This window comes from Vanellus vanellus (assembly GCF_965231255.1).
Source record: "Vanellus vanellus genome assembly, chromosome: 28".
In the NCBI taxonomy this organism is placed as follows: Eukaryota; Metazoa; Chordata; class Aves; order Charadriiformes; family Charadriidae; genus Vanellus; species Vanellus vanellus.
In genome coordinates, this window is record NC_138933.1 from 2,191,015 (window position 1) to 2,216,445 (window position 25,431).

General features: G+C 57.9%; 2 protein-coding genes across 3 annotated transcripts; one reads left to right on the plus strand and one right to left on the minus strand.

The window, feature by feature from the left end:
- Positions 1-788: 788 nt before the first annotated feature.
- Positions 789-22,884, minus strand: RNF41 (ring finger protein 41). Of its 2 annotated transcripts, XM_082496517.1 has the most exons (7): positions 22,780-22,884; positions 20,430-20,610; positions 7,872-7,984; positions 4,616-4,887; positions 3,661-3,796; positions 2,764-2,867; positions 789-2,266 (listed from the first exon to the last, which is right to left on the minus strand). In XM_082496517.1, exons 3-7 carry the CDS (start codon positions 7,959-7,961, stop codon positions 1,915-1,917), a joined length of 954 nt encoding a protein of 317 aa, XP_082352643.1. In that variant the 5' UTR covers positions 7,962-7,984; positions 20,430-20,610; positions 22,780-22,884; the 3' UTR covers positions 789-1,914. The 2 variants fall into 2 exon arrangements, with proteins under 2 accessions (XP_082352643.1, XP_082352644.1); XM_082496518.1 differs by lacking the exon at positions 20,430-20,610.
- A 243-nt stretch (positions 22,885-23,127) lies between these two features.
- NABP2 (nucleic acid binding protein 2) lies at positions 23,128-25,015 on the plus strand. The gene is made up of 7 exons (XM_082496531.1): positions 23,128-23,166; positions 23,521-23,615; positions 23,687-23,825; positions 23,919-23,990; positions 24,094-24,175; positions 24,306-24,372; positions 24,491-25,015. Exons 2-7 carry the CDS (start codon positions 23,537-23,539, stop codon positions 24,661-24,663), a joined length of 612 nt encoding a protein of 203 aa, XP_082352657.1. The 5' UTR covers positions 23,128-23,166; positions 23,521-23,536; the 3' UTR covers positions 24,664-25,015.
- Positions 25,016-25,431: the final 416 nt, after the last annotated feature.

The following is a 25,431-nucleotide window of genomic DNA, read 5'->3' on the forward strand; positions in this document are numbered from 1 at the left end:
TGCCGGCCCCGCCCCGCCCCGCGCCCGCTCTGCCGCCCCCTGCCGGCCCCGCCCCGCTTCCTCCCGCGCGGGGACCGGCGCGGACGGGCCGTGGGTGTCGGGCGGCCGCCGGTGCGGGGTGCGGGCGGCGGGGGGGGGGGCGCGGAGCTCCGGGGCGGGCCCGGGCGCGGCGCGCGGAGCGGGACGGGGGGGCGGCGGGGCCCGGTCTAGGCGGAGCGCGGCGCAGGGTGGCGCGGGAGTCACGGTGGCCGAGTGGTTAAGGCGTTGGACTCGAAATCCAATGGGGTTTCCCCGCACAGGTTCGAATCCTGTCCGTGACGCCGCCTCCGCTTTTTTTTATTCTTTTGTTGTTGCGGGGGTCCCGCGGGGTGGGTCACGCGTGGGGGGGGCCCTCCCACCCCCGGTACCCGCTCTTTTAACGGCGGGGGCTGTAGGGTTGGGAGGGGGTAGTGTTTCTGGGGGGAGCGCGCCCTGGGGGGGGGGGGGGGGATGCAGCAGGGCCGGGTACAGGGGACACCCCCCACCCGCCACCCCCCAGGGAGCCCCGTGGGGGGGTCCCGTCCCTCCAGGGGAGGGTCCCCGAGCGGGGGGAGCCGCAGCGGCAGCGCCCGGGAATGGCGTTGATTGAGCTCAGCGACACAAAGAGAGGGGGAGGACACCCCACACCCCCCCAAACGCACCCGCTTATCACAGGGGACTGAGCCCCCTTTGTCTCCCCCCACCATCCCCCACCGCCCCGTCCGGGGGGGCTCCGGGAGCCGGCGCAGACCCCCCACACGCCGGTAAAGCAACGAGAACGCTGTTTATTGATCACTTCAGTCCCCGCTGCAGCGGAGAGAGCTGCGGCCGGCGCCGAGCAGAGCAGACACCGGAGGAGAAGAGTACTGTAAAAAAACAACAACCAAAAATACAAATAAATTAAATTCCCAACAAGTAAACGTAACCGGGTTCTGAGGTGCCTGTACTGCAAAAATAAAATAAAAGGGGGGAAATAAAAAGAAGAAAAGGCCAAAAAAAGTACAAAAAAAAAGAGAAAGATACAGAACCACAATCACAACTGTCTGAAAAAAGTAACACCAGTAACAGCAGAGAAAGCGGAGCCAAACACCGGCAACCACGGGGCAGGGTGGGAGACGCCAGGGGGGCGAGCGTGGGGGTCCGGCCTCTCCCAGGAGCAGGGGGACATGCACGGAGAGAGGGGCCCGAGGGCTGTAGGGCACTGGGGTCCCCAACGCCGAGCCCCCCCCTGCGGTGGAAGGCGCAAGCCCTGGGGGTGCCAGGGGCTCGCCTGCGGATGGTTTGGCTACAGGGTCGGGCACGGCGATGCCAATGGCCCCTTCCCCAGCCTGCGGGAGGGGCGAGCGGCCCCCACTGCTGCCACACCACGTGGTCGGAGACAAGGCTTGGGGAGATGGCGGCAGAGAGATGCCAGAGAGCAAGGTGGAAAAAATCCAGAGAGGGAGAGAAAGGCCAGGGAGGATTCGGCTGCCGGACAAGAGTGAGCTGCCCCTTCACCGGGGCGGTGGGGGGTCTGCAGGAGGAGCCGAGGCAGCCCTGGAGTTTGGGCTGCAGCTCCGGGAGAGGCAGCAGCCCCCGGGACGCAGGCTGGGGCCAAGGCAGTGGTCGCTCCTCCTCTCCTTGAAAGACACGGAAGGGGGAAGCTGATCCGGAAGGGGGGAACATGGAGGGGCTGCAGCGCGTGCTCGCCGCAGGGCCAAGTGTTTGAGCAGTATTTACCAGAGGCATTTAATGATTTCAGCTAGGAAGCAAGAGGTTTGAGGGAACGGTGCCCTAAGAAAACCACGTCGGTGACTAGGGAACACCAGCAGTTTTGACCGGCTGTCCCCGGTCTCCACCTCTGCACCTTCCCCCTCCTCTCCCTCGTCAGCACGAAGTGTTTGTCTTCCAAAGTCTTTAGATTTCCTCCACTCCGTGTGCAAATATCATCACCAGTCCCGGCTCTAGCACCATGTCCTCGCCCATGTGCTGGTTTTCGCAGGCCATCACCACCACGGCCTGCTTGCCGGGGATGCGCTTGGCCACATAGTTCTCGTAGTACCGCCGGTTCATCTGGCGGGTCTCCAGCGTGGCCAGGCCCTGCGGCCAGTTCCGCTCGTGGGCATTCTCGATCAGCTCGTTGATGATGGACGTGGGGCAGCCGCTCTCCACCAGCGAGCGCTTGATGACGGCCTGCAGCACTGCGTCCGGCGTGGAGATCATTCCACCCCACCGCGTCACCCGGGCCGGCTGCAGGGAGTTCACCCACCTGGGGACAGACATGGGGACAAGGGGTCAGTGCTGTGCATTTTTGGGTGGCTCCCACCAAAATCGGGGAACTGGGCTCAGCAGCAAGGCTGGACAGGGAATGCCGCCCCTTCCCCTCCCCTGTTTTCACCCCCAGACAGGACCCAGCTGCGGCGTTGAGCTCTGCTGCTCCCTCCCCAGAGGGAGGGGAAGAAAGGATGAGATGCGAAGCTGCTTCCTCCGGCCTTTTTCCCAAGGAGGAAGGACTCCGGCAGCAGGATGCAGGTGGAAGAATAAAAATGCCCCAACCACATTGTGCAAGCGGCTCACGTGCTGCTCCCCAGCACAAACACCCCGCAACTGTCCCCCGGCTTTCGGGAAACATTTTCTTCTCAAACTCGGAAGGCGCTTCACCCCCTCTCAAACCCGCCAGTGCAGCTGGCGGACTCCCAGCTCCACTCCCGCCCCGACGCAGGGCTGCCCAGCTCCTCCCCGGTGGTCATGAGAACCGGCACTTACTCCAGGATTTCGTTGTACTCGATGGTCTCCTCCAGGTTTTGCAGGTTGGGGTTGACGCTGCGGATGGCGCGCATGTAGGCCTTCAGCAACTGAATGTCCCGTTTCTGCAACAGGCGGGACACAGTGGGGTTTGCAAAAAGGAGTCAGTGCCGCAGCTACACGCCATGTGACCAGAGCCCAGAGCACGGGTCACACGTCCCAGCCCGCCGGCTGGACCCCAGCGCTACCGCACAGCAGCAGAGCCCCGACCGTGCTGCCCTCGGGCTGCTCTGCAGCCGCTGTCTTCGCCCATAAAGCCTTTTTGGTGTTTGGTGTCCAGGCAGGCGAGACCGACCCTTCCCATGAGAGACCCTGCTGCGAGACAGCCTGTCCTGGTTTCAGCTGGGACAGAGTTAATTGTTTTCCTAGTAGCTGCTGCGTTTTGGATTTCATATGAGAATAATGTTCATAACACGTATTGGTTTAGTTGTTGCTGACTAATGTTTATATTAAGTCAAGGACTTTTTCAGCTCCCCATAGAAGCTGAGAGGGAGCACAGACAGGACACGCCGGCCAAAGGAATATTCTGTACCATCAACATCATGCCCAGTACATAAATGGGGGTTGGCCAGGGGGCAGGAATCCGCGATCGCTGCTCGGGATGGGCTGGGCAACCGATCATCAGGTGGCGAGCAACTGTATCGCATCACAATTTTATATATTCTTTTACCATTATTATTATTTTCTCTTCTGATACTTTTCTATTAAACTGCCTTTATCTCAACCCATGAGGTTGTTTTTTCCTTTTTCTCCCTCTTCTCCCCACCCTGCTGGGGGTGGAGTGAGCGAACGGCTGCCCGGTCCCAGTGGCCGGCCGGGGTTAAACTGCGACGCAGCCCCTCGGGCGCAGGGACCCACCTGCTCGGCCAGCTGATGCTTGTGCTCTGCCGAGGTCTTCTCCAGCTCCGCGATTCTCGTCTGCTGCTGCTGCACCACGGACCTTAAATGCTTGATGCAGTTGTGGTTTGGCAGCTCATCTTTGGGCATTTCCAAGCTGCGGAGTGTTACAGAAAAAGGTGGAGGCCCCACATTAGGGAAAGTTACACACCAGAGCACTTGGCATAAGCACACAAACAGTCTCCGGAACAAATCCAGCCTTGGAGGACCTGCCAAGAGGCCCAGGAAGCCCAGCACCGTAACCTCCGATAGACGTAGGATGGCTCGTTCCCTGCTGTCTCTCAGGGCCAAGCCAAACGGTCTGGGGGAGAGCTACAAGGAACAAACCACCACCAGTGGCAGGCGATGGGGATTTTCCTCCTCCAAGTGATCAGGGCTCAGAACCAGGGCCCACACCAGGCAGCCTGTGAGCTGGATCCAGTCTCTGACTTCACCCGAGGAGATCTGATAGTCGCCGAGCCGACAGTCAGTCACCACCTGGATGGATGCTTACAACACGTGAGTGGGAAGGAGATCGGCACCAAGAGCACAGGTGCCAAGGCCAGACCAGCCACCCACTGCCCCGCGTAGGAGGGAGCAGAGCTCATGCTGGAACTTGTCCCAGGGGGCTGGAATGGCTCTGGGCGGATTCACAAAGGCCTCAGTACCCCGTTTCCAGCAGCCAACTGACACCCAAGCCCCAGCAACGAGCTGAAGAGCCAGCGGCTTTGAACCAAATTTAAAATGAAATGGGTTTGACTAAAAATCCGTCCCAACCCTTTCTGCAGCACCATGGCCTTCAAAGCCCTGCTACCCCCGGAGCTCTGCGCCCAGGGGGCAAAAGGGTGCCAGGCACCAAACCTCGGGTTCCTTCCCCGAGCCTGTGGTCCCCACTCTGCCCACCCTCTGCGGCAGAGCCCCCCACAGTCATCCTCACCCGCATCCCTGCTCGCAAGTCACCGGGCGCTTTGGATTGTGCTCGCAGTCATTGAGGTGAGACATCAGGTTGTCGAGTCGCACAACTGCCGTACAGCCGAAAACAGCGTTGTCGCAAGTGATCTGCAGCTTCGAGAGCATATTACGCATGATCCGCGGGACGGGGCGGAGGTGGGCAACCGTCACGACGCTGCGGTCCACAGGGCACGTCTGCTGCTGGGAGAACCACTGGGTGATGCAGGCATTGCAGAAGGCGTGCTCGCAGTGAGGAGCCTGCGGAGGGGCAGAGAAAAGCCACGCGTTACTCAGACCCGGCCAGGCAGCGTTTGCTGGCACGTGTGCGGCGGGCAACCTTGACCGGAGAAAGGCTCTGAGTCTTCGAGGGGTGCACAGTGGCTACGTGCTGCCTCGGGGGAAGAAGGCAAAGGCCACCTCCATTACACAAGCAGGCACGATGCCCACACAGGGGGACGAGACACCAAAAGCCAGGCCCGGAAAGGCCAGAGCCACGCACAGCCCCTTCCACTACAACGCAAGAGGCGGTGCTGCGGAGCGGTCCGCCCTTCCCTTGGAAAAGCGGGTGCCCACCTTCATCCACCTCTGGTTCTAATCCACACGCCCAGCCCCACCAAGGCAGTCTCTTCCCCCAGACACGTGGGGGCTCCCAAACGGATCGGGTCCCTGGGCCAGGGCACGGACCCCTCCGAGCAGTGCTCCTGCTCTGCCCCATCCCAGGCAAAGCTGCCTCCTGAAAGGGCTGAGGGGGCAACGCAGATCCGGAGGCTAAATTAAGCGTTTTTCCAAGGCAGATTAGAACATTACTTCACCGTGTTTACACAGCTGGGCTCTGCTCTTGCATTCAAGCTGCAGTTGGGAGAGTATTAAGATTGGGGAGGGGGAGCGGGACAGACGCCAGCTCTTGGGACAACACCGAGCATTCTGCCACAGAGCAGAATCCCAGAGTTACAGGAAGGTCAGAGGCATTCAGGGCTGTCGCATTTACAAGCTGCTCCCGCAGCACAGGGTGCCTCGTACCAGCTGACACAGGCAGGTGACAATTGCAGGACGTACGCTGAAGGGGGATTCACCCGCCCAAGCTACAGGACCATCTCGGGAGTTTTAGTGCAGCCCCCGTGGCATCGCAGCTCAAGCCAACCTGCCCAGCACCGAGCCAGTGTGTGTCAGACAAGGCTCTGGCGCAGGGACAGCCACTCCTCTCCCTCGCGTTTTCCTGAAGTCCCACTCTCCAAGGCTTCGGCTTTCCGCTGTTCTCCACAAAACTGGCCCCTCTGCTCCCCTTGCAGCATTTTATCCTCTCAAGCCCGTGCCCAACCCCAGCGAGATTTAGCTATGAGGATACCCCAGCATCACCTAACGCAGACTGGAGATGTGACAGACAATAAACGAAACCTGTTTCACCAGCTGCTGCAGAGAGAGGGTCAGTCCGTGCCCATAACACAGGGAGGGGCCCTGGGGAGTCTCCATCCTTTTTGATACTGAAATCCTGGGACTAGATACAGCTCTGAGCCCTCTGAGCTGTCGCTGGAGGTGGCCCTGCTTTGGCCGGGCAGAGGGACCTCGCTGGGAGGGAGGAACAAGGGAAGAGTCCTCAAGAATTTGCTCCCTTCAAACCAGGACTGGTCAGAGGGCAGGGCTGGTGCCCAGCTACAAACTCAGCCCCATCGCAGCTCCTGTTACGGCAGTGCCGGCAGGAGCAGGAGGGCTGGCATCCAACAGACGGGCTGTTAGCCACACTTGAGAACAGCCTGGGAACAAGGGAGCTTGTGATATCACATTCGCAAAAGGAGATTTAAATAAAGCTGCTTAAGAAAGCTGCAACTTTCCCTCTGCTTTGTGCGATGGCCTGTGATTGCGCTCACATGCTGCAGACTTTTAAAATCAAAGCTTGTTGGACATAACAGATCAGTGTAGCTGGAAGGTGCTAACACACAATTTTTAACCACAATAGAGTGCAGTTCCACACAGCCCCAGTGCACCGGCACAGGGTGGGTGACAGCGCACAGCCCCTGCCTCTCCGGGATCCCCATGGGGCAGCTTACCAGCGCAGCACAAGTCACAGCTTTTGCGACGCAGTTCATTATTAAGCAATGAAACTGCAATAATTATGTACGCATTTCAGATTAGCTCAGTTTTGTTTTAATCTGTTTTATTTCAAATGAAGCTGGATTTACGCCGAGGGTACTGAGCTCCCCAGCACATGGCCACAGCTCTGCCAGAGCAGGAGCGCCTCTGGCGGCGCAGACCCCAAAGAGAAGGGCCAGGGACCAGGGGGACAAAGCCCACGTCAAAGCCAGCTCCGCTCAACCAGCGGTGCTCCACTCTGGTCAGCAGCAGTGAGAGGGCTGTAAAGGCCCCCACTAACGTCTCCCCGAGTCACAGGGCTTAGCAGGACACAGCGACAAATACAGCCCTTCCTCCAGCACTGAGAGGCACAGGAGGGCTGGAGACCACACGGTGCTGCGGAGGGACGCTGTGCTGGGGGAGCTCATAAAAATGGCTCACAGGAAAGCCGCGTCCAACAGCTCTTCCGCTTCGCGGGGAGCGGAGGGAGGAGTGGAAGCAGCAGCACCCTGTGCACACCCTCCTTCCCCGAGCGGCTGCACGAGCTGCAGAGGGACCCACCGAACAACCCGGCTGTGCCGGGCCCCAGCAGAGCAGCGTGCTGGTAGCAGGGCTGTGGGCTGTCCGTCCTCCGAGCCACGTTTGGTGGCAGGAGAGTCGAGCTGGGCTCCCAACAGCGAGCAAAACAGATCCGCTTTGTAGCATGGAGGAAGCATGCGTGCAGGGAAAGAGAGGGTCAACCAAGCATGAAGCCATAAGCAAGAGACAGATTTCAGCACAGCTGTTGCCATCTCTGCCTTGGGACAAGGTGATGGGCGCGCAGCTTTGGTACAAAGAGTTAAGAAGGGAGTAAGGAATGAAAGAGTAAGGGAAACCTGTCCCAACACAACCTTATCCCTTCCTCCCACCTCCTTGCTGACCCCAGGACTTCACCCAAACCCAGAACTTTAGTTCACTTCCACCAGAACTCACACAACCATAGACATTTATCCCCAGTCCTGCTTCCTTACCCGTGCTGTTGCCTTAAACCATTAGTAGGAAAGTTAAGAATCCATTGAGCTCACCTAATGCACACGCTGTGTGCGGCGGCCATCATCTGATCAAGACATCTAGAAGTCTGGAGCTGCAATCGGAGGCTTTCAGTAGCCACAGTCAGTGTGCAGACGGAAACCTACCTGAACCGGCTCCTCCAGGACCCCGCTGCAGATGGGGCATATAAGGTCTTCATCAACATCCCCCTGAAAACGTGCTACATCATACCCCATTGCTCATCACCGATGCCAGAACCCTGCGGAGGAAAACAGAAGAGCAGTTAGGAGCAGTTGAGCATCCTGTGGTGCATGGCCAGAGCAGGTCCCAGCCCTCGCAGCATCCTGGTTCCCAAATTCCTGCTCTCTCCACCCAGTGTGACCAGCTGCAGTAGCCCCGGGCACGGCTGGAGTGCACAGCCAAGTGCCGTACTGAGGAGCGTGCTGGGGAAAGCCGTCTCAGCCCCCTTTGCGTGTGCTGAACTGCTCCTCCGTTTTGACACGCTGCTGGCATTGCTTCTCTCCCACACATATTATTACTAATCCTGCTGCAATTTTTCTACATGCTGGTTGTCGGGAGTTGTTTTTGCACCATTCAGTTTGGTTTGCAGAGGAGAGGACAGCACAGGGGCACCACTTAATGAATGAGCCCAGTCCTGCGGGCTGGGCAGCAGGATGCGTGCCAGGGACCCCTCCTGGTTGCGGGCAGACACCCACCAGCCTCGCCACATGGGCTGCGGAGGAACCGGCTCCTTCCCTGGGGACAGTGGCCCTGCTGGCTCCCGGCACCCCGGCTGTCTGCTGCAGGTATCGTCCTCTGCTGCCATCTCCAGCAGCTTTCTCACTCGGCCAAGCAGATGCAAAGCGAAGACACCCAACACCCTCTGCAGCAGAGTGTGACCTTTGCTGGGTGCTCCAGCGCCTGGATGAGGAGCCCCCCCATGACTTGCCTGAGCTGTCGGGGCTCCTGCTCCCAGCACGGAGAGCGTGCAGCTCCCTGAGCAGCCCCCAGGCACCAAGTCCCCGTCCCTCCCCACCGAGGACAGTGTTCCCAGGTAACACTGTTCACCAACTTCCTACACTATGTGCCAGAGGCCGACCTTGAGCTCTGCCCCGGCACACCGGCAATTACCTGTTCCTCTGAGGTTTGTCCCCCAAGAGCCAGCTCCTCCTCTCCCGTTCTCACCAACATCAAAGTCGGCGACAAACTGCCACGGCCATACAGATTCACACTGCACTTGACTCCAGATAAAGGAGGCCCCACCCCAAACACAAATAGGAGGGACAGGAGGTGTGCAAGGGCATGCGGACACCGCACAAGACCCTGAAACCACCATCCATGCGGTGAGGAGAATGCGGCACAATTTCCAGCTGTGCAAACACCAGCGGCAGCATCTACCTGCTCTGGAGGGCAGGTAGGAACTTGCACTACTGCTGCTCTGCAGCCACATGCGGCCACCCAGCCACTGCCACCGGTGCTGAGCTCCCGCACAATGCCACATCCCTCCCCAGCCAGCTCCTCGCAGCTGGAAAGCTTTGGCCCCAGACAGACGCAGCAAGCAGAGCCGGCTGTGGAAAACACCGCGTCTGCTCAGCCACAGCAGCAAGGGAGGAGCGAAGGTGATGGATGGACAGAAAGGGAGGCTGTAGGTAATGCAGTCGCGTCATGGTTGGCCCTTGGGACCCTCCCCGAGTCAAGGGGCAGCAGGGAGGGACTTTAATCAACTCGCCGGACACTGGAAAGTCAGACAATAAATCAGCTCCACGTGTGAATGGATTCTTTGCTTCCACAGAGCAGGCACAGACAAAAGACTCCTCTGATGGAGGCCGGGGTGGGGAAAGTCCCTGTGTCAGAGTTTGCAATTCAGATAACAAGATTAACGGCTGCAGGCTGGAGGGAGAACGGATCTTGGAGCAACAAGGATCAGTTGCTCTTAAACCTTCCCACGCCTTTGGACAGATGCTGCTCTCCTCCACTGGGAAGGGACCCAAATTCCTTCCCATCCCTTTATGAGCCACTCACACTGCAAGTCTCAGCACCTCCAACGCATTTACATTGGGTTCAAACCACCTGGAAGGGCAGACACGGATGTGGAGGACGCAGCACAACAGCTCCTGGCTGCCAGCGGAGCCTCAGCGCCCGTGCAGCCTGCTGCCTGCCATCCCCAGAGGGATACTTCACTTTGCAGCTGGGACCACTCTGACCTTCTCCATGGCTCAGTGTCGGGCACTGGTGCATGCCCTGGTGTCTTAACACATCGCTGAACACACAAGTCCGCTCCTTCTGCTCGGGAGACACAGCTCCTGCGTGGGCATGCAGGTGTCCAAGTGGAACTGCACTGGGCACTGCTTCTTCAGAACCACATTCCCTAGCAACTCGGCTTCATCTTTTGCTTCCGAATTCCAATACCATCCTTCCAACACATAGCAGGGCAATACCCTAAACGTCTTCACATCCACTCAGGAAAGAGCCAAGCAGAGGGCAGAGCATGCCACCGAAAGCCTGCCTTGCCATCTGCCAAACAGAAGCCGTATCAAAACTTCCTCCAGAAAAATTTCAGCACCTGCACGAGTCTGAGCGCCTCCGAATTCCTCTCGTTCCTCACCCAGCTGTTCCCCCTTCTGCCAGGGATGGTCTGTGGGGCTCTGCCAGCGCGCTGAAGCACGGAGCGCCCTGCTGCTATCGTGAAGCAGAAACAGGAGAGCCGAAACCATCTGCAAACGCTCGAGTGAGATGGAGCTGGCAACCCAATCTCCTTCCTGCTAGATCCAGAGGTGAATTAATGACCTGGCCCCACAGGATACTGGATACACTCATTCTTCCCTGGGCTCAGCAACCTGCAGGATGGCCCCAAAGCAGGTATCGCATAGCTAATACGAGCAAGCCCTACTTGTGCAGCACTACACGGCAAGAGCGATGATTCACGGGGCTGCAGGGATCCATCATGTGCTGAACCGAAACACAAAGAGCTTAGAAAATACCTTTCCTGGAAGGGTTTTTGCAGGGGCACTCAGGTACCAGGGTGAAGTGGAGCCAAACCATCTGCAACATAGGCAGGATGCAATACAGGAGAGCGAAAGCTGAGCAGGAGCCCAGACAAACCCACTGTTACAGGAAATTGCTTCTGCAGTAAACAGCAACTGCCACCTATGATTACACTTGATTTAAGTGAACTTCCCAATCCTGCCCTCTCCAAGCATGCACGGCTTCTCGACCCCAGCACCATCAGCCTCCCTAGGACTGGGCAGGGAGAGGGGATAGCTCGCACGCATCAGAGACCAGGCACAGAACTGGGCTTCAGTCCAAATTACAGAGAAAAGCTGGGGTAAGTCACTTTTTCCCCCCTCCCCTCAGCTTCCCTTGTCATCATGCTGCTGCCTTGTCTTTGCAGATTGTCATCTTCTTGGCCTGGGGACTTCAAGTGCCTGCACACTGCTCAACACACAAGAGATCTACATAGCAACAAGGGCTTGATGCTATCAGAGAAGATCGGTAATTAACAAGTCAAAAGCACTCTGACATTCCTACACTCACCCAAAGTCTCCTCAGCATCCACCAGCCCAGACAAAGGTTCCTAATAAGCCCTTGGGGAAGTAGAGTAGAGGAAAGAGGAAGGCAACATCTCACTCCTCAGTCCCCAGCTGGTTAGAGCAGTGCTGCGCTGAGGACAGCCCCAAGCCTGTCGCATCCCCAGCGCAGGGATCCCCCAGCTGCCCGATTGCTACGGAGGGGCAGCATCTCGGCTCAAGCCCCGACTTGTGCTGCTCTTCCATCCTCCCCACAAACCCACCACTTAAATAAATAGGCAAATAGGACATCTAAAAGTTAAGGCAGACCACCACCATCAACCCCTACTCTGGTAAGGGGACATTCATTCCTACGTACACAAACCATTGCAGTTTTGCTCCAAATCTTGGGCAAAACGGGGCTTCATCTGGTTGACTGGCATGAGCTTACCTCCACCCTTCAAATGGCAGCGCAGGATCACCGTGGGTAAGGCCAGGGCTCCTCTGACCCAAAGCGTATCTGCCCATCTTTCATGTTAGCAGCAACCACACAGGTAAATTTTCTGTGGTAATACTGTGCTGTCTTCCAGCACAATAACTAACTGCTCCTGCCCCCAGAGGAAAATTCAATTGCTAAGAATTTTTTTTTTTTTTTTCTGTTGACAAAAGGAAAATTAATGGCTTAAAAAAGCTCCCCCTCCTCCTTGGAAAAAAAAAAAAAATAAAAAAAAGAATGTCTGCATGGGAGCCCATGGATTTGTTCCACGGCCCCCAAAGCACATGTTCACATGTTCCCTCCTTTTTGCCACAATATGTTCGAGCCGCTGGATCCCAGACACTCCGGCTGCGCCAAGCTTTCTGCCTGGTTGACTGCTCCAGGCACAGTCTGTGGAACAAGCCAGCATCCACCAGCTCCGGAGGAGCTCTCCGCTCTGCCAGCACAGGGAGGCTGACTCATCTGGAGCTCGCAGGGTTGTACTTCCCCGCTCCTGCTCACCCACACAGCTCTCCTCGGTCAACAGCTGTCCCAGGTTACAAGCACACCTGGGCAAGGGCAAGGATCCAGGGCAACCTGGAAAAGGCCTGGCCTTAGACAGCTTTGCTGGGAAAACAGCATCTTCCACGAGATCTTACCAGCACTGTTGGCCGCAGGACAGGAGCAGACACCACCTGCACCGTGCGAACAGCGTGCCAGGCTGTCGGGAGACACTGACTCACTCCCAGGAGCTGACGAGTACGAGTATGAGCAACACGAGCAAGGACCAGCGCAGAGGCAGACAACAGCAGTGGAAGGGAAGCAAGGTTCACCCAGGTACACGACGTGCTGGCTACAAAACTCCCCAGGCCCCCAGCCACCCAGAGCCGGAGAAGGTGAAGGTGTGACAGAGGCACCGACCCACCTCGACCCGCACAGCTGTGCCAAGCGGGACAGGGACCACTCTGCACTCACACTAGAGCTCACCGAGATAAACCAACCTGGTCCAAGGCAAACGATAAACAACGACAGCAAGAACAATGTGATGAGGGGAGCAGAGCCAGCACCTACCTACTAAACACACAGCAAAAAACGTGCCTGGAAAACCAGAGCACAATGGTCAGTAAAGCCAAGGACTGGGCAACAAGCAGCGACCACCCCAGGGCTCTGTGTTCAAACGCAGAGGTGTCCAGCTCCTCCCCGGGAACACCAGCCGCTGGCAGCGACTGCCAGCTCCGCTGCCCGCCCTCCTTTTAGCAGCAGATCCACGCAGCCAGCCCCTCTTCTGAGCCAGGATCTGGTGCCAGTTCACTAGGGAAGCCCATCCCTTCTTCAGAAATACAGAAGACCAGACAGAATCCCTTAAAAAATTAAAAACAAACAAACAAAACAAATCAAACTTAATTAGCCTGTGCTGGAAGTCTCCAGTGTGAGGCTTTGCCTGGTTCTCAGGGAAAAAAAGACACCATTTTCTCATTATTTCCAATATAAGTGTTGCCAACAGATACCAGAGTCGCTTTGCAGCTGGGATAGCTCAGAAGAAACCTGTTCTGTGAGCAATGGTGTTTTTAATAATCTTTCCTAATTTCATCAGCTTTGTGAGCCAAAAGAAATAGAATTAAAACCAGAAAGCAAGGGGGAAGGGAGGAAAGAGAGAAAACAACATATGGATGCAAGAGGGGCTGTTCTGTAGCAGCTAAAGCCCAGCATGGGAGCCAGGACACCAGCGATCTTCTCACTGGTTTGCACTGTGTGTGTTCTGGGGCACCACGCTTTGTTGTCTCGGTTCCCCTGCTGTGAGTAAATACATAACATCTCTGGGGGGCTGCACGGTCTCTGAAGCAGTCTTGCTGCTGCTGGAAAGTTTCCAGGGAGGGGGGAAAGTGACCCAGAAGCTTAAAGAAGTCCAAGGTTTTGCAGAAACTGGCTCTGAGCCCCCAGGATCTGCATCCTTTTAAGACGGCCTCTGGGTCCTGGTCATGCCACAGAAAGAGGCTGCCAGAAGACCAGGGACAGCCAGTCGCTGGGACAGAGCTACACAGGAGCTGCCCCGTCTGTACGTGGCAGGGAGCGCAGGGGGTCTGGAGGAGGGCCCACGCTCAGCTGAAGGCATCTGCTGGGCTCCATCACCCAGCCCAGGTGAGGAGGCTGCTCGGATAGGATCAGGGCTGGCGCCAGGACGCAGGCGAAAGGGCTCTGCTCAGCCGGATCTCTGGTCTGACAAGCAGATTGAAGACGGAAGAGTCACCAGTGTTGAAGCTGTGCCCGTGTCCGTGCCTCGCAGCTTTAAAGCGGCTCCTGACCTGACACAATGGAAGTTTCACAGGAAAGCCTCATGTCAGCAACCAGCGCTGGCTCCGGTGACAGCAGCCTGTTCCCGTACAACGGCTGAGGTTTCACCAGTGTGCAGAGCCGAGACCATCCATCGCTCTCCTGCGAGTGACCCAGTTAGCGCAGCCCAGCTGGCCAGGGGCAGCGTGCCAAGCCCGGGTGATTACTTGCCTGCCCTCCTGCCAGCACCACTCACTGTGGCTCACGACATCCCCCACCATCTGAAGTCTGTGCATTTTAGAGCACAGCGCGGTCAGCAGCTGTGACGACAAACTTGTTGGGCCCCCGCAAGCCACATACTTGAGATGAATGCCCAGTGCATGGCCACCCTGCTCCGGGTTAGAGCCACCCATCACACAGGAAAGGAATAACGGTCTGAAAGTGAAGATTAACAAGAACAACGTTGAATCCCAATACGCAGCATAATCTACAGCTGGCTAAAAGTCCCTCTGCCTGACCTAGTTGTCCAGCGACCCAGTTTCTAAACCAGGCAGGACAGCGGGACAGAAACGAGCCCAGCGCATGCTGCGCATTCCTGGCCAGAGCGACTTCCCTGCACTGCTGGGCCTGGCAGGGAACCCAAGTGGGCACTTGCTGGCACACAGGCTGAGCACAAATCCAAACTTTGCCCTAATCTGGAACTAGGAGCGCTCTGCTCAGACACGGGCCCCATCAGGATTTAACAGCGAGGGAGAGCTGGCACAACACACATCCCATAGCTTCTCCGGAAACGAAACAGCAGCAGTGCAGGTCCGGCCGCTCCGTCTGGGGCTGAGCGCCCAGCAAGACACACGGATGGGAGTTACGGAAACGTGAAGGCAGCGAGAACAAATCCTGAGTTTCAAGATTGGCTTTGGCAGCTCCGTGGAGCCCCACAGAGCTGGCCAGACCGTTCCAAGTGACTGCATTTATAGCCTTGACCCGCATCAGACCTTCCTGGTCTTTCTGATCATTACCTTGACTTTTCTGGTACAAAATTACACCCTGCGCCCACTTGTGTTACGCGCTGCTCAACAGAGCGGATTTGATTTCAAAGGCCAGCACCAAAATCGAGCAGGGTCCAGAGTCCACCCGGCACAGGCCATTCCCGGGCTCAGCCACACATTCTCGTGCTCGGCACTACCAGTGAGGTCTGGAGAGGCAATTCAGCGGCCGCAGGATCAGATCCATGGCGTTGCTCTGCCTGTTCCTTTGCTCCTTCCCATTTTGTTGGCATCTGGCTTGCCTGCACATGTGGCATGAGCCTGCAAGATTTAGTGGTTTCCCCAGGAATTTCTGCACGCATTTGAGACATCTACGGGCCACGAGCTTGAAAACCGCTGGCACAGAGGAGAGCGCTGGTCTGCAGGCCAGGCCAGTCGCTTCACCTGCCCGACTTCAGCCTCTCCATCGAGAATAACTGGTGAAAAGCAGCAGATACAACAAACCAGTTCTGCCTGCATGCACACCACCAGCAACCACCAGCTGTTTGGCATGTGCATAATTAACCACCCCACTAATGACACCAGGGAGCAGCAGCACTCCCTCCCCACCAAAAAATTGATCAGGCACTCAAACAGCCTCAGCTGAAGCGTGACTCGTTTTCTCCTCTCCAGTGTTAATCCACAGGGCCTCTAATTGCTGTTGCACATACCCCGGAAGCAGACAGTAATTTAAAGTAATTTACGCTCCACTCGCAGGAAAAGCCAGCGAAGCAGCTCCAGCAGCAACCCCGGTTTCAGGGAAGAGCCCGGCAAGCCTTGTGCTCTGCGATCCAGCAGCGTTCAGGCAGCACCACTCTGCCCCACCACTTCTTGAACTCCGCACATGGACCGGCACTGTAGCGGAGCCGCGCTCCAGGCTCAAAGGGAACAACTACACCAAAGAGTTGGGTTTGACTGATTTACCCGACGCTAACTGGTATCTTGATTCTTGCTTAGTAATCCTTTAAAGGGTTACCACCCTCTTCAACATAATTGTTGAGCTAATGAACTTGTTTTGGAACAATGGTGGCATGAGTTAATTCATTCCTTCTCCAAACCATGTTTCCTTCAGCAGGAACAAAACCCGATGGATTCAGCATGCTGTCCCTCCCATACCCGAAATAATCGATATCCCCCAGGCCTAAAAGTTTTCTTGGGTGGAGATTGTTTCTTCCACGTTTTTTAACCAGTTACCAGAGACTTCAGGAATGACTGACTAACACACAAAGTTTTAGTACAGACTATTTTGATTCAAGAGGCCACAGGCAAAACACATAAAAATACTACTCATTATTTGCTACTTAAAAGCCAAAAGCCTTCAGAGTACAAATCTAACAACTCCTTCCGTAAAGATTTTTCCTCCAGTGTTGATCTGCTGTTTGACATTTGCTCTCTGGACATGAGCTAAACTGTCCAAAAGAAGAAAAAAAGATTAAGAAACCCCTTTTTCTAAAAAGCCTTTCACAAGTCAAAGGAAGCTTTTGCCCAAGTACACACAGGCAAACAAGATCAAAAGGAAAGCGGGGTTAAACAATCGTTCTCGGTTGTATAATAGGAGGAAAACACATCAATCGTGAGGCCCTACCCATGTTCAGGATCCTGTTTCGGTAGCTGGTGGAAGGACAAACATGTTGAAGAGCTCCTATTGCTTAACCCCTGCAGAATCAGGCTAGAGGGCTCCGCCGCCCAGCAAGGCCGTTCCTTATTCTGGGAAGCTCTTCGGGATCGCTAAAGCCCAGCTGATAGTCCTGGGAACACCGACAGGCATCACACCTAACGCTGGCGGCGCCTCAAAATCCCACAACATGAAACAACGCTGCCGGTACCAAAAAAGCACAACCAACCTGTGGCCTCTCCCACCTGGGACCCACCAAACTCATCCTGTTTACTGTTCTTTTAATGCATTGAAAGGATTTAAGTGAAAGAGGCTGAAGGCAGGTGAGCTTGCCGGGGAAATCAGCCACTTTGAGAAAGGAAAGCAAAAAAAAAAAAAAAAAAAAAAAACCACAAAAACCCCCGCAATATTTTCTTTAGGAAGCTCCTCAAGGCGACTGCTGAAAGTGGAGCAGCTCTCGGCACACCAAGCTCACATCGTGCTGCGTGGACAGTGTCACCTGTGCGCCTACAGACATACAGGACGATCTAACAGGGAGGCGGACAGCCCTGCGTGCAGCCACGGGGCGAGGGGGGTATCCCCTCAGACTGGTCAAGGATCATCTGAAAAAGCAAGCCAAGCAGCCCAGGTAAAGCTCTGCAGTGCCCCATCCCTCTCGTCTCCAGCACAGCCTGATCCCTGGCGCATGTTTGGCGCAAAACAGGTTTTATCCATCCCGTGGGACAGAGAAACAAAAGGGCAGCTCTCTTCCAGAGCCGTGGTACGAGCAGAAGCAACATCCACAGACCAGACCAAACCCCCGTCTGCTCCAGCCACCCCTACCTTCAGCCTGCGAGGAACATGACCAGATCTCTGGGGTCGCAAAGTCCTTGGCACTGCGTTGAGTCCTACAGCCCTACGGAATACACAATCGAGAACTGAAGCTGACTGCAAACCTCTGCTTCGCAACTGGAAGCGGCTCAGAGAATGTAGTGTGCTGCTGCAGGTTGCTAAGCCACGGCAGTGACTTCTGGGGGAAAAAAAAAAAAAAAAAAAAAAACAAACCACAAAATCACACATTGTTTCAGCAACGTCAAGGTCCTGCTCTTTATTAAGACATTCTGACAGGGTGGCCCGACCTGGAGCTGCTGAGCTGCCCACCCAATTCCTGCCACTTCCATTCCATACTTGTTTCAGATCACACCCTTCTGAAGCTCAGGAATTTGATCTACAGCGCTGTGAAGGAGCTTTGATGCCTCAGACAGGACTGCCAAAGGGGCAGAAATAATACACCAAACCCCACAGATAAGCAACAACATGGGGCCGACTGGGAGAACACATAAAGGTCAGCACCACTTTTGTGCCACAGAAGGAAATCTCGTGGCAGATTTCCACCAGACAGCATTATATTCCTCAAAAAATATTTCAAAAGGAAGAGGATGCACTCCTTGACAGAGCTACACCCACACTTATCTCCTGCCCGGCCGAGCTCCCGTCCGCCTTGCAGAGGCTGCGGTACCCCAGCTGCAGCACCGGAGTGAGACGCTGCCGCTGACCCTCCCAGCGCATGAGGGCTGTCACTGTCACCAACCACCCCCAGGAACGGAGGATACCCTCAGTCCGGGTATCACAAACAGAAGCACAGCCACCCAAGCCTCAGGTCCCTATGCCCCGCGTTTATTAGAAATGTTTAAGATCCAGGCAGAAACACACATCTCGGGTTTTGTTCTTTCCGCTGCGAGCTTAGAATATTCTTCCCACTCGCTGCATTTCAACACTGCAAAGACTCTTATTTTGCTTGAGCTCTAGACAGAGTTCCTGCCTACCAGGAACCCGGGCAGGAACTAAACAAGGTCCTGTGACTTGGGGCATGAGCTCCCATTAAAACCTGCTTGAGCCACCAGCTGCTGGGGCACCGGTTGCCCTCCCCAGCTGTCGCCTGAGCTGACACATGCCATAAACCCCACAGATCACGGAGGAATGCGGCACAGCACGATGCCACAGCCTGGAGCGCAGCTACGGGCAGATGCAGCAAGACCAGAGGAAGACGTTGCCACCGACAGCCCAGAGGCCAATCCCGGCCCCAGCCTACTTCTGGGGGGCTGCACCTTCCCCATCCACGACGGCAGAGACACTGGCAGGCTCTGACTAGGATGGGGCTTCACGCACATGGGCCCTGCACCCATGAGAAGAGGTTCTTCTGGAGAGCATTCATGGCTACAGATAATGCAGAGAAGGACACAAAGGTCTGCGCGGTGGGTTTCCCTTCGTTAGATAAGCAGAACAAGCCACTCGTGAGCAGCTGGGGCTACACCGGAATTACACAGCACAGCTTTACCCTGCTCTGCCAAACCTCTTATTTGCTGGTCCGTTTCTTAAGGTGTCAAGATACCAAGAAAATGAAAAGCCTAAATTTGAAGTTAAACTAGTTTACGTTTGGGGTTCCCCCCCAAAAGAGCAGATGTGAATCACAGCCAGCAAGGTGTCTGAATATGCGCTCGGTTATAAAAAGCACTGTGCATTGCTGCTCCGTCAGTAGCCTGTTCCCTCCCAACCCTGCTCTGCCAGAAGCGACGCCTTGTCCCAAAGGAAGCTACACTGGGCAGTTCGTTTAAACGTGGGCAGCGGTGCTGCTCCGGTACCTGGCAGGCAGGAGGACGCCCGGCAGCCACTGCCTCCACCAGCAGCACTGAGAACAGGGACAGGTCCCAGCTCCTCACAGGGGAGGAGAGGATTCCCCTCGCTGAGACAGCTCCGCAGCCCAACCAAGTCTCCGCGCTCCCGCTCAGACCCACCTTCGGCTATCGGCACTACCGTTGTACAAGCCCAAACCAGCTGCCACACGGACATCGTAACATGAGAAGACCAAAGAGCTTTTTGCCTTCAGTCTAAAGCATTTGGACGCGAGGGATCTCTTTAGACTCAGCAAATAATCCCATCCTCGCAGCAGAACAGCACGGATCCTATTCAGTAAGAAGTGTTTCCTGTTTTCTGCTGCGAGGAGCCCACACAAGCTGCGAAGCCCCAGCAGTTGGCCAGTCACCAAGCTGACTGATCAGCGAGCAAACCCAGGCAGAGACCGCTGAGCAGCGCAACTCAGGGCTCGCTTTTACCTTTAGCTCTGTTTGAAGTTCGCTTTGCATTGCCTCCAGCTGTCTCTGCAGCCTTTTAGGATGCCTTTCCAGAACTCCAGATTCATCAGTGGGTTTCGTTAACAAAGCACTTTCCCTGCAAGTCACAAGGAACCTTGCTCTTTCAAGAGTGCTCTGGGAATTCCAGTGTCTGCCCTTCTTCTAGAGCACCAAGTGAAATAAGAGATACAGAAATCAGGCAGGGGCAGTTTTTAAGCCAGTTTGGCAGGACTTATTTTAAACCTCTGAAATTTAAGGAAGATCTTGCTATTTCCCTGTAGACGTTAATTTACAACAAAGGTTCTTTAACGGCTTTAGAGCAAGAGTTGCGTCCTTCGCTGTGAACCTGCACAGACCCATGAACAGCAGGCTGCGATCTCTAAACGGTTATCTATGTAAACCTGCCAGGGGAGACATCAGGCAGCTACAAGCTGGGAGAACAGCCGTACGTGTTGCACTGTCAGCTGCAACGAGGGGATTCTCAAGACATACAGAGATCTTTCTTGTTAGCAGAGCAAAAACAAAGTTTTCAGACAAACAGGACTTCAAAGTTAGCAGCAGCAGCCAACTGAAAGCGTATATAAAGCAACACCCCATAAAACTGCTGATGTAACTCTGTGTCGGGGCTCCACGTGTATGGAGGAAGGACTTAAAACTCATCCCCCGTGCACAGATGGAGAAAGTTCTGAGAGGTACTTGGTTTACCTTCCGTGGCAGAATTCCTCCCTACGTAGCAAAGAGACAGGGCTGGGCTGGGTTTGCTCTTTTCAGGGAGACGCTCCCAATGGCCCATCTTTTCCCCTTCCTCTTCTACAGTTTAAAATGTCGTTCTTCGAGGGCCAAGAGCCGCTGCCATGCAGGAGTCATAAGGTCAGACAGGACAGATCTAGCCACAGGGGAGAAAAAAAAAAAAAAAAAGGAAGGAAAGATAAGCATGGTAAAAACTGAGGCAGAAGGCTGTGCCCAGCCCTTCACCCCCTCTCAGGGCCCAGATGAAGACACCTCTCTTCTTCCACACACAAAACCAGGCCTTCAGCCACACAGAAGAGAAACTTGCATTTCCTGTAGAGCCTTTGCAACTCCCCTAAAAAGCCCGATAACCTGTGCAGAAACCATTGAGTGCCTGCAACACGAGCCCCATACACCTCCAATGCAGATACACATTCCCCTGAGGAGAAGGGTCTCAAGTTGGTCGCGAGAACAGAGAACCACCACCGCATCTCAGACTGCTCCTTACCTTCTCTTCCAAACAAAAAAAGTTACATCACCTTGCCTTTTTTTTTTTTTTTAAATTTAAATGGGAACAATAAGGGTCTCCCCAGAGCCCCCAGTCTGTCTCAGAGAGTCCTCACGTGTCTCAGCCTCCCCGACAGGCTGAGCACGACCAAGCCGGTGATCTAAACACCGATTAGCCTCCCTGTGGCACTTTGCTTCCGAAATTCCAGCCCTCGGCCAGAACTCTGCTTGCCTCAAACCCCCACCTTGCTCTGCCGGCACGAGAGGCCCTTCCCACGGGATCGCTGCACTGCAGGAGCGCACCATCCACAGGGAAAGAAACATTTGCCCAGTAGGTAAAGTCTCAGCTTTTAAGTTACGCAATTCTGCTAAAAATAGTTTCCCCAAATGCCACCTTAAGATCTTCTGACACAAATCCAAGTTTTTCTTGTAACTCCTTTGCTCACTCTAGCGTTGCAAAAATCAACAGCAGGGAAGCCTGAATGAGAAAAAACTGCTTTGGTTTTATTTGCTGGTCTCAGCAACCCGGATAAAACCAGCTCAGAAACACCCCTGGACGTTACCACCGTGCTGAACCAGGCACGATGACACCCGACCCCCGAAGCCACTACAAGCAGCTTCATTATTATTCTAACAAAAAACTTTATCTGATGCTGTGGCATTTTTAGAGATTTTTACATTTTTCACTTAAAACTGTATTAGTAAAGACTAAGGCCCTTCCTGTAAGATGAGATGCCGCCAAGCTCAGGTGCTGACAGTCGAGACGAGCAGCACTACACGGCTGCTTTGTGAAACCTCGTCGCAAATAAAGCCTTATCCTCATTTAATTACTGACTTCCCTCTACTTCCAGCCAGGCGAGCTGCATGATGTGCTCTGAAGGTCAGGCCTCCAAGAACAGGGAAGCTGCGCGTGTTTCCCACATTCCTTTGTCGGGAGCGAGAGGCACTCTCCTTCCCTGGCTGCTTCGTGCGAGGGGTTCCCCACCCCTCGCCCCAGAGCACCCCAGCACCGATCCTCACTGCGCTACAGCAGCGCCCAGAGGCTGCAAATAATTTGTCATCGGAGCAACCTGCAGCCCAATTAAAGTCTTTCCTTCAAAAGCTGCCAGAAGAGGAGTTGCTGGTGAAGTCCAGGCGTATTTACGACGCTGTATCATCAGGTGGAACCGGCACCTTCGCAGGCCACGGCGGTTTTTTACTCCACCTATTTGTCCACCGTTTAGCACCGAGCAGGCCAAGCCCCACCAGCGCCTCTGAGCCCACTCGGGACACCCGAAGAGGGGATGGTGGTGGGGAGGGGGGGGCAGGACACGTTACCAGAGGCTGAAGCGAGAGATTCTCATCTAGACCTACTCTCAGCCTGGCTCCACCGGCGCCGGCAGCACAAAGACCCCGCAGCGCCGGGGCCGTACCCCCCTTTCCGGGGCATTTTACTCCCCATCGCTTCCCCCACGGCCCCGGGGGGGTCTCACGCCCACCCCCAAACCGGTGCCCACCCCCACCCCAGCAGCACCGGGTTCCTACCAGCCCCGTCCCGGCTCCCTGAACCTTCACCCAGGGCCGCAGCGGCCCTCGAGGCCCTTCCCCGAGACCGGGGAGGCCCCGCCGAGCACGGCTCCCCGGCAGCCCCCCTCCCCGCTCCCCCCTACCGCTGCCGGGGTCGCATCATCCCCGTCCCGTCCCCCCCCGAAAGCCCCTAACGCTGCCCGCGGGGCCTTCCCTACGCCCCATCCCGCCGAGCCCGGGAGCTTTTTCGCGCCGTCCTCCCGGTCCCGCAGCCGCCCATTGACCCCCCCCTCCCCACTCCGGCCCAACGTACCGCCTTGCCGCCCGGAACCGGGCCGGCTCCAGGACGCCGCGGGGCTCAGAGGCGGCCGCAGCCTCCACCGCCGCCCCCTACCCGGCCCCACCGCGCTGCTACGCAACCCCCGCCCCGCCGGAAGCTCCCGCCCCGCCACGGGCCGGAAGCGACGCTCTGGCCGGCGAGAGGCGCCGGGGAGTAGGAACTCACTGGTCGCGGGCGGGCTCTATGACCCGCGCTGGGCGGGGCGGGGCTTATTACACACCCCGCCCCTGAGGCCCGCCCCCTCTGCACCGCCATTAGCCGGCGGCGCGGGACGTTCTCCGCCCCCCCCGCGCTCTGGTTGGCTGCCCGCGGTGGCGGCCGGCTGCTTCCGGGAGTGCCGGCGGCGACGGCGGCGCTCCGGTAGGTGAGCGCGCGCAGCGGGAGGGGGGAACGGCGCTGGGGCGGGAGGTGTGAGCGCCTCCGGTGGTGGGCGGGAGAGTGGCCCCGGTGGCCCCCGGCCCCGGTGGCCCCGCAGCCCCGGCCCCGCGGTCCCACCCCCGGTGTCCTCACGGCCCGGCGGTCCCGTCTCCGGTGTCCCCATCCCCAGTGGTGCCGCCCCCGCGGACGGTGGCACCTAATCTCTGTGGGCCCGCCCAGGGGGTGCCGTGGCCGCTGTCCCTCCCCCTTCCCCGGTGTGTCGTTCCCCCCCCCCGCGGTGCGTCGCTCCCCCCCGGTGTCCCCGTGCGGGGCCGGGGGTGACGGCTGCGTCCGCAGGGCCCCCGCCGGCACCATGAGCACCGAGACGCTGGTGAAGGACGTCAAACCGGGGCTGAAGAACCTCAACCTCATCTTCATCGTGCTGGAGACGGGTGGGTGCGATGGCGGGGGCCCCCCGCGCCCCCTCCCGCCCCCCCGCCCCCCTGACCCCCTCCCCCCCCAGGCCGGGTGACGAAGACGAAGGACGGGCACGAGGTGCGGACCTGCAAAGTGGCCGACAAGACGGGCAGCATCAACATCTCGGTGTGGGACGATGTGGGGAACCTCATCCAGCCCGGGGACATCATCCGCCTCACCAAGGGGTGGGTGGGGGGGGGTACCCCGGGACCCCCGGACGCCCCCGGGACCCCCCCCCGGCCTCACGCCCCCCCTCTCTTCCCTCCCCCCCTCCCCAGGTACGCCTCCGTCTTCAAGGGCTGCCTGACCCTCTACACGGGGCGCGGGGGCGACCTGCAGAAGATCGGCGAGTAAGGAGGGGGCCGGGGGTCCCGCCGGAGGCTGGGGGGGGGGGATGGAGGGGGGGTGTTGGGGTGCCGTGGGGGGGACCCCACTGCCCCCCTCTGCCGCCAGGTTCTGCATGGTCTACTCCGAGGTGCCCAACTTCAGCGAACCCAACCCCGAGTATGTGGCGCAGCAGTCGCAGAGCAAAGGGGTGAGTTGGGGGGGGGACGGGGCTGTGGGGAGGGGACATACCCCCCCCAGGCTGGCACCGCCGAGGCCTCCTGGCCCCCCTGCGGCGTGCGGCCCCCCCAGCACACGGGGTATCTCCATCTCCTCCGCAGGCCCAGAACGAGAGCGCGAGTCCGGCTGCTGCGCAGACCAGCCAGGGCCCCCCCGCCGCGTCCCCAGGTAGGTGACGCAGCCCCCTCCTCACCCTGGGGGTGCTGGACCCCCCCGCTGTCCCCCCCCCCCACCTCGGCTTGGGGGTGCCTCCAGCCTCACCGTCCTCCCGCTGCTCTGCTGACAGCCCCCGACAGCCCGAACGGGAACGGACTGAGCCCGGGGGGCCCCGCGCACCCCCCCAGCGCCCCCCCGCACCCCCCCAGCGGCCGCATCACCCGCAGCCAGCCCGGCCACCCCGGCCCTGCCGCCGGCCCCGTCAGCAACGGCAAGGAGACGCGGAGGAGCAGCAAGAGATAACGGGCCGGGGACCCCCTGACGCCCCTCTTTCGCCCCGGTACAGTCCAGGGGGGGTCCCCGGCCCTGAGCAGCCCCCGGGGCCAGGAGGGGGCCGGCCGGGCCCCACTGCTCCCCACTCATGTGCCTCCGGGGGTGGCCCGGGCCCCCCCTGTCTTGGGCCGGCCGGACTCGGGGGTCCCGGGCAGGACGGGGCTGAGCCGTGTGGCCACTGCCTGGCAGCCCCCGGGACTGGGGGTCCACAGCCCCCCCCTCTCCGTGCCCCCCGCATCCAGCCACCGCCTGCCCTGGTCCTTGCAGAGGCAGGCGGGCAGGAGCTGTCGGGGCGGGTGTTAATAAAGGTTAATCTCCTGCCTGTGCCTTGCCTGCTCCCTGCCTGCAGCCCCAGCCCTGGGGCGGGGGGCCCGGACCCCCCTCGCCCTTTAAGGCCCTCCCCGCGCGGCCCCTCCCGGCACCGGGGCTGCCTGGGAGCAGCGCCTGGGTGACCCTTGGCCCCCCCCGGTTTGGGTGCAGCAGACGGTGCGGCTGTGGGACCGGGACAGGGACGGGGGCCAGTCAGTGGCGTGTCCCCCGGCCCCCACCATCGGCACAGCGTGGCCCCAGGTGAGGTCGCAGGGGGGGCACTGGGGGGGCGTGGGCCATGCTGGCACTGCAGCCGGTGGGATGGGGCCCCGCAAAGGGGATGATGCTGGGGACCACGAGACGGACCCCAGCGGGAGTGGAGGGTCGGCTCTGGTGAAGGTGGGGGCACCTGTGGGACCTCATGCCATG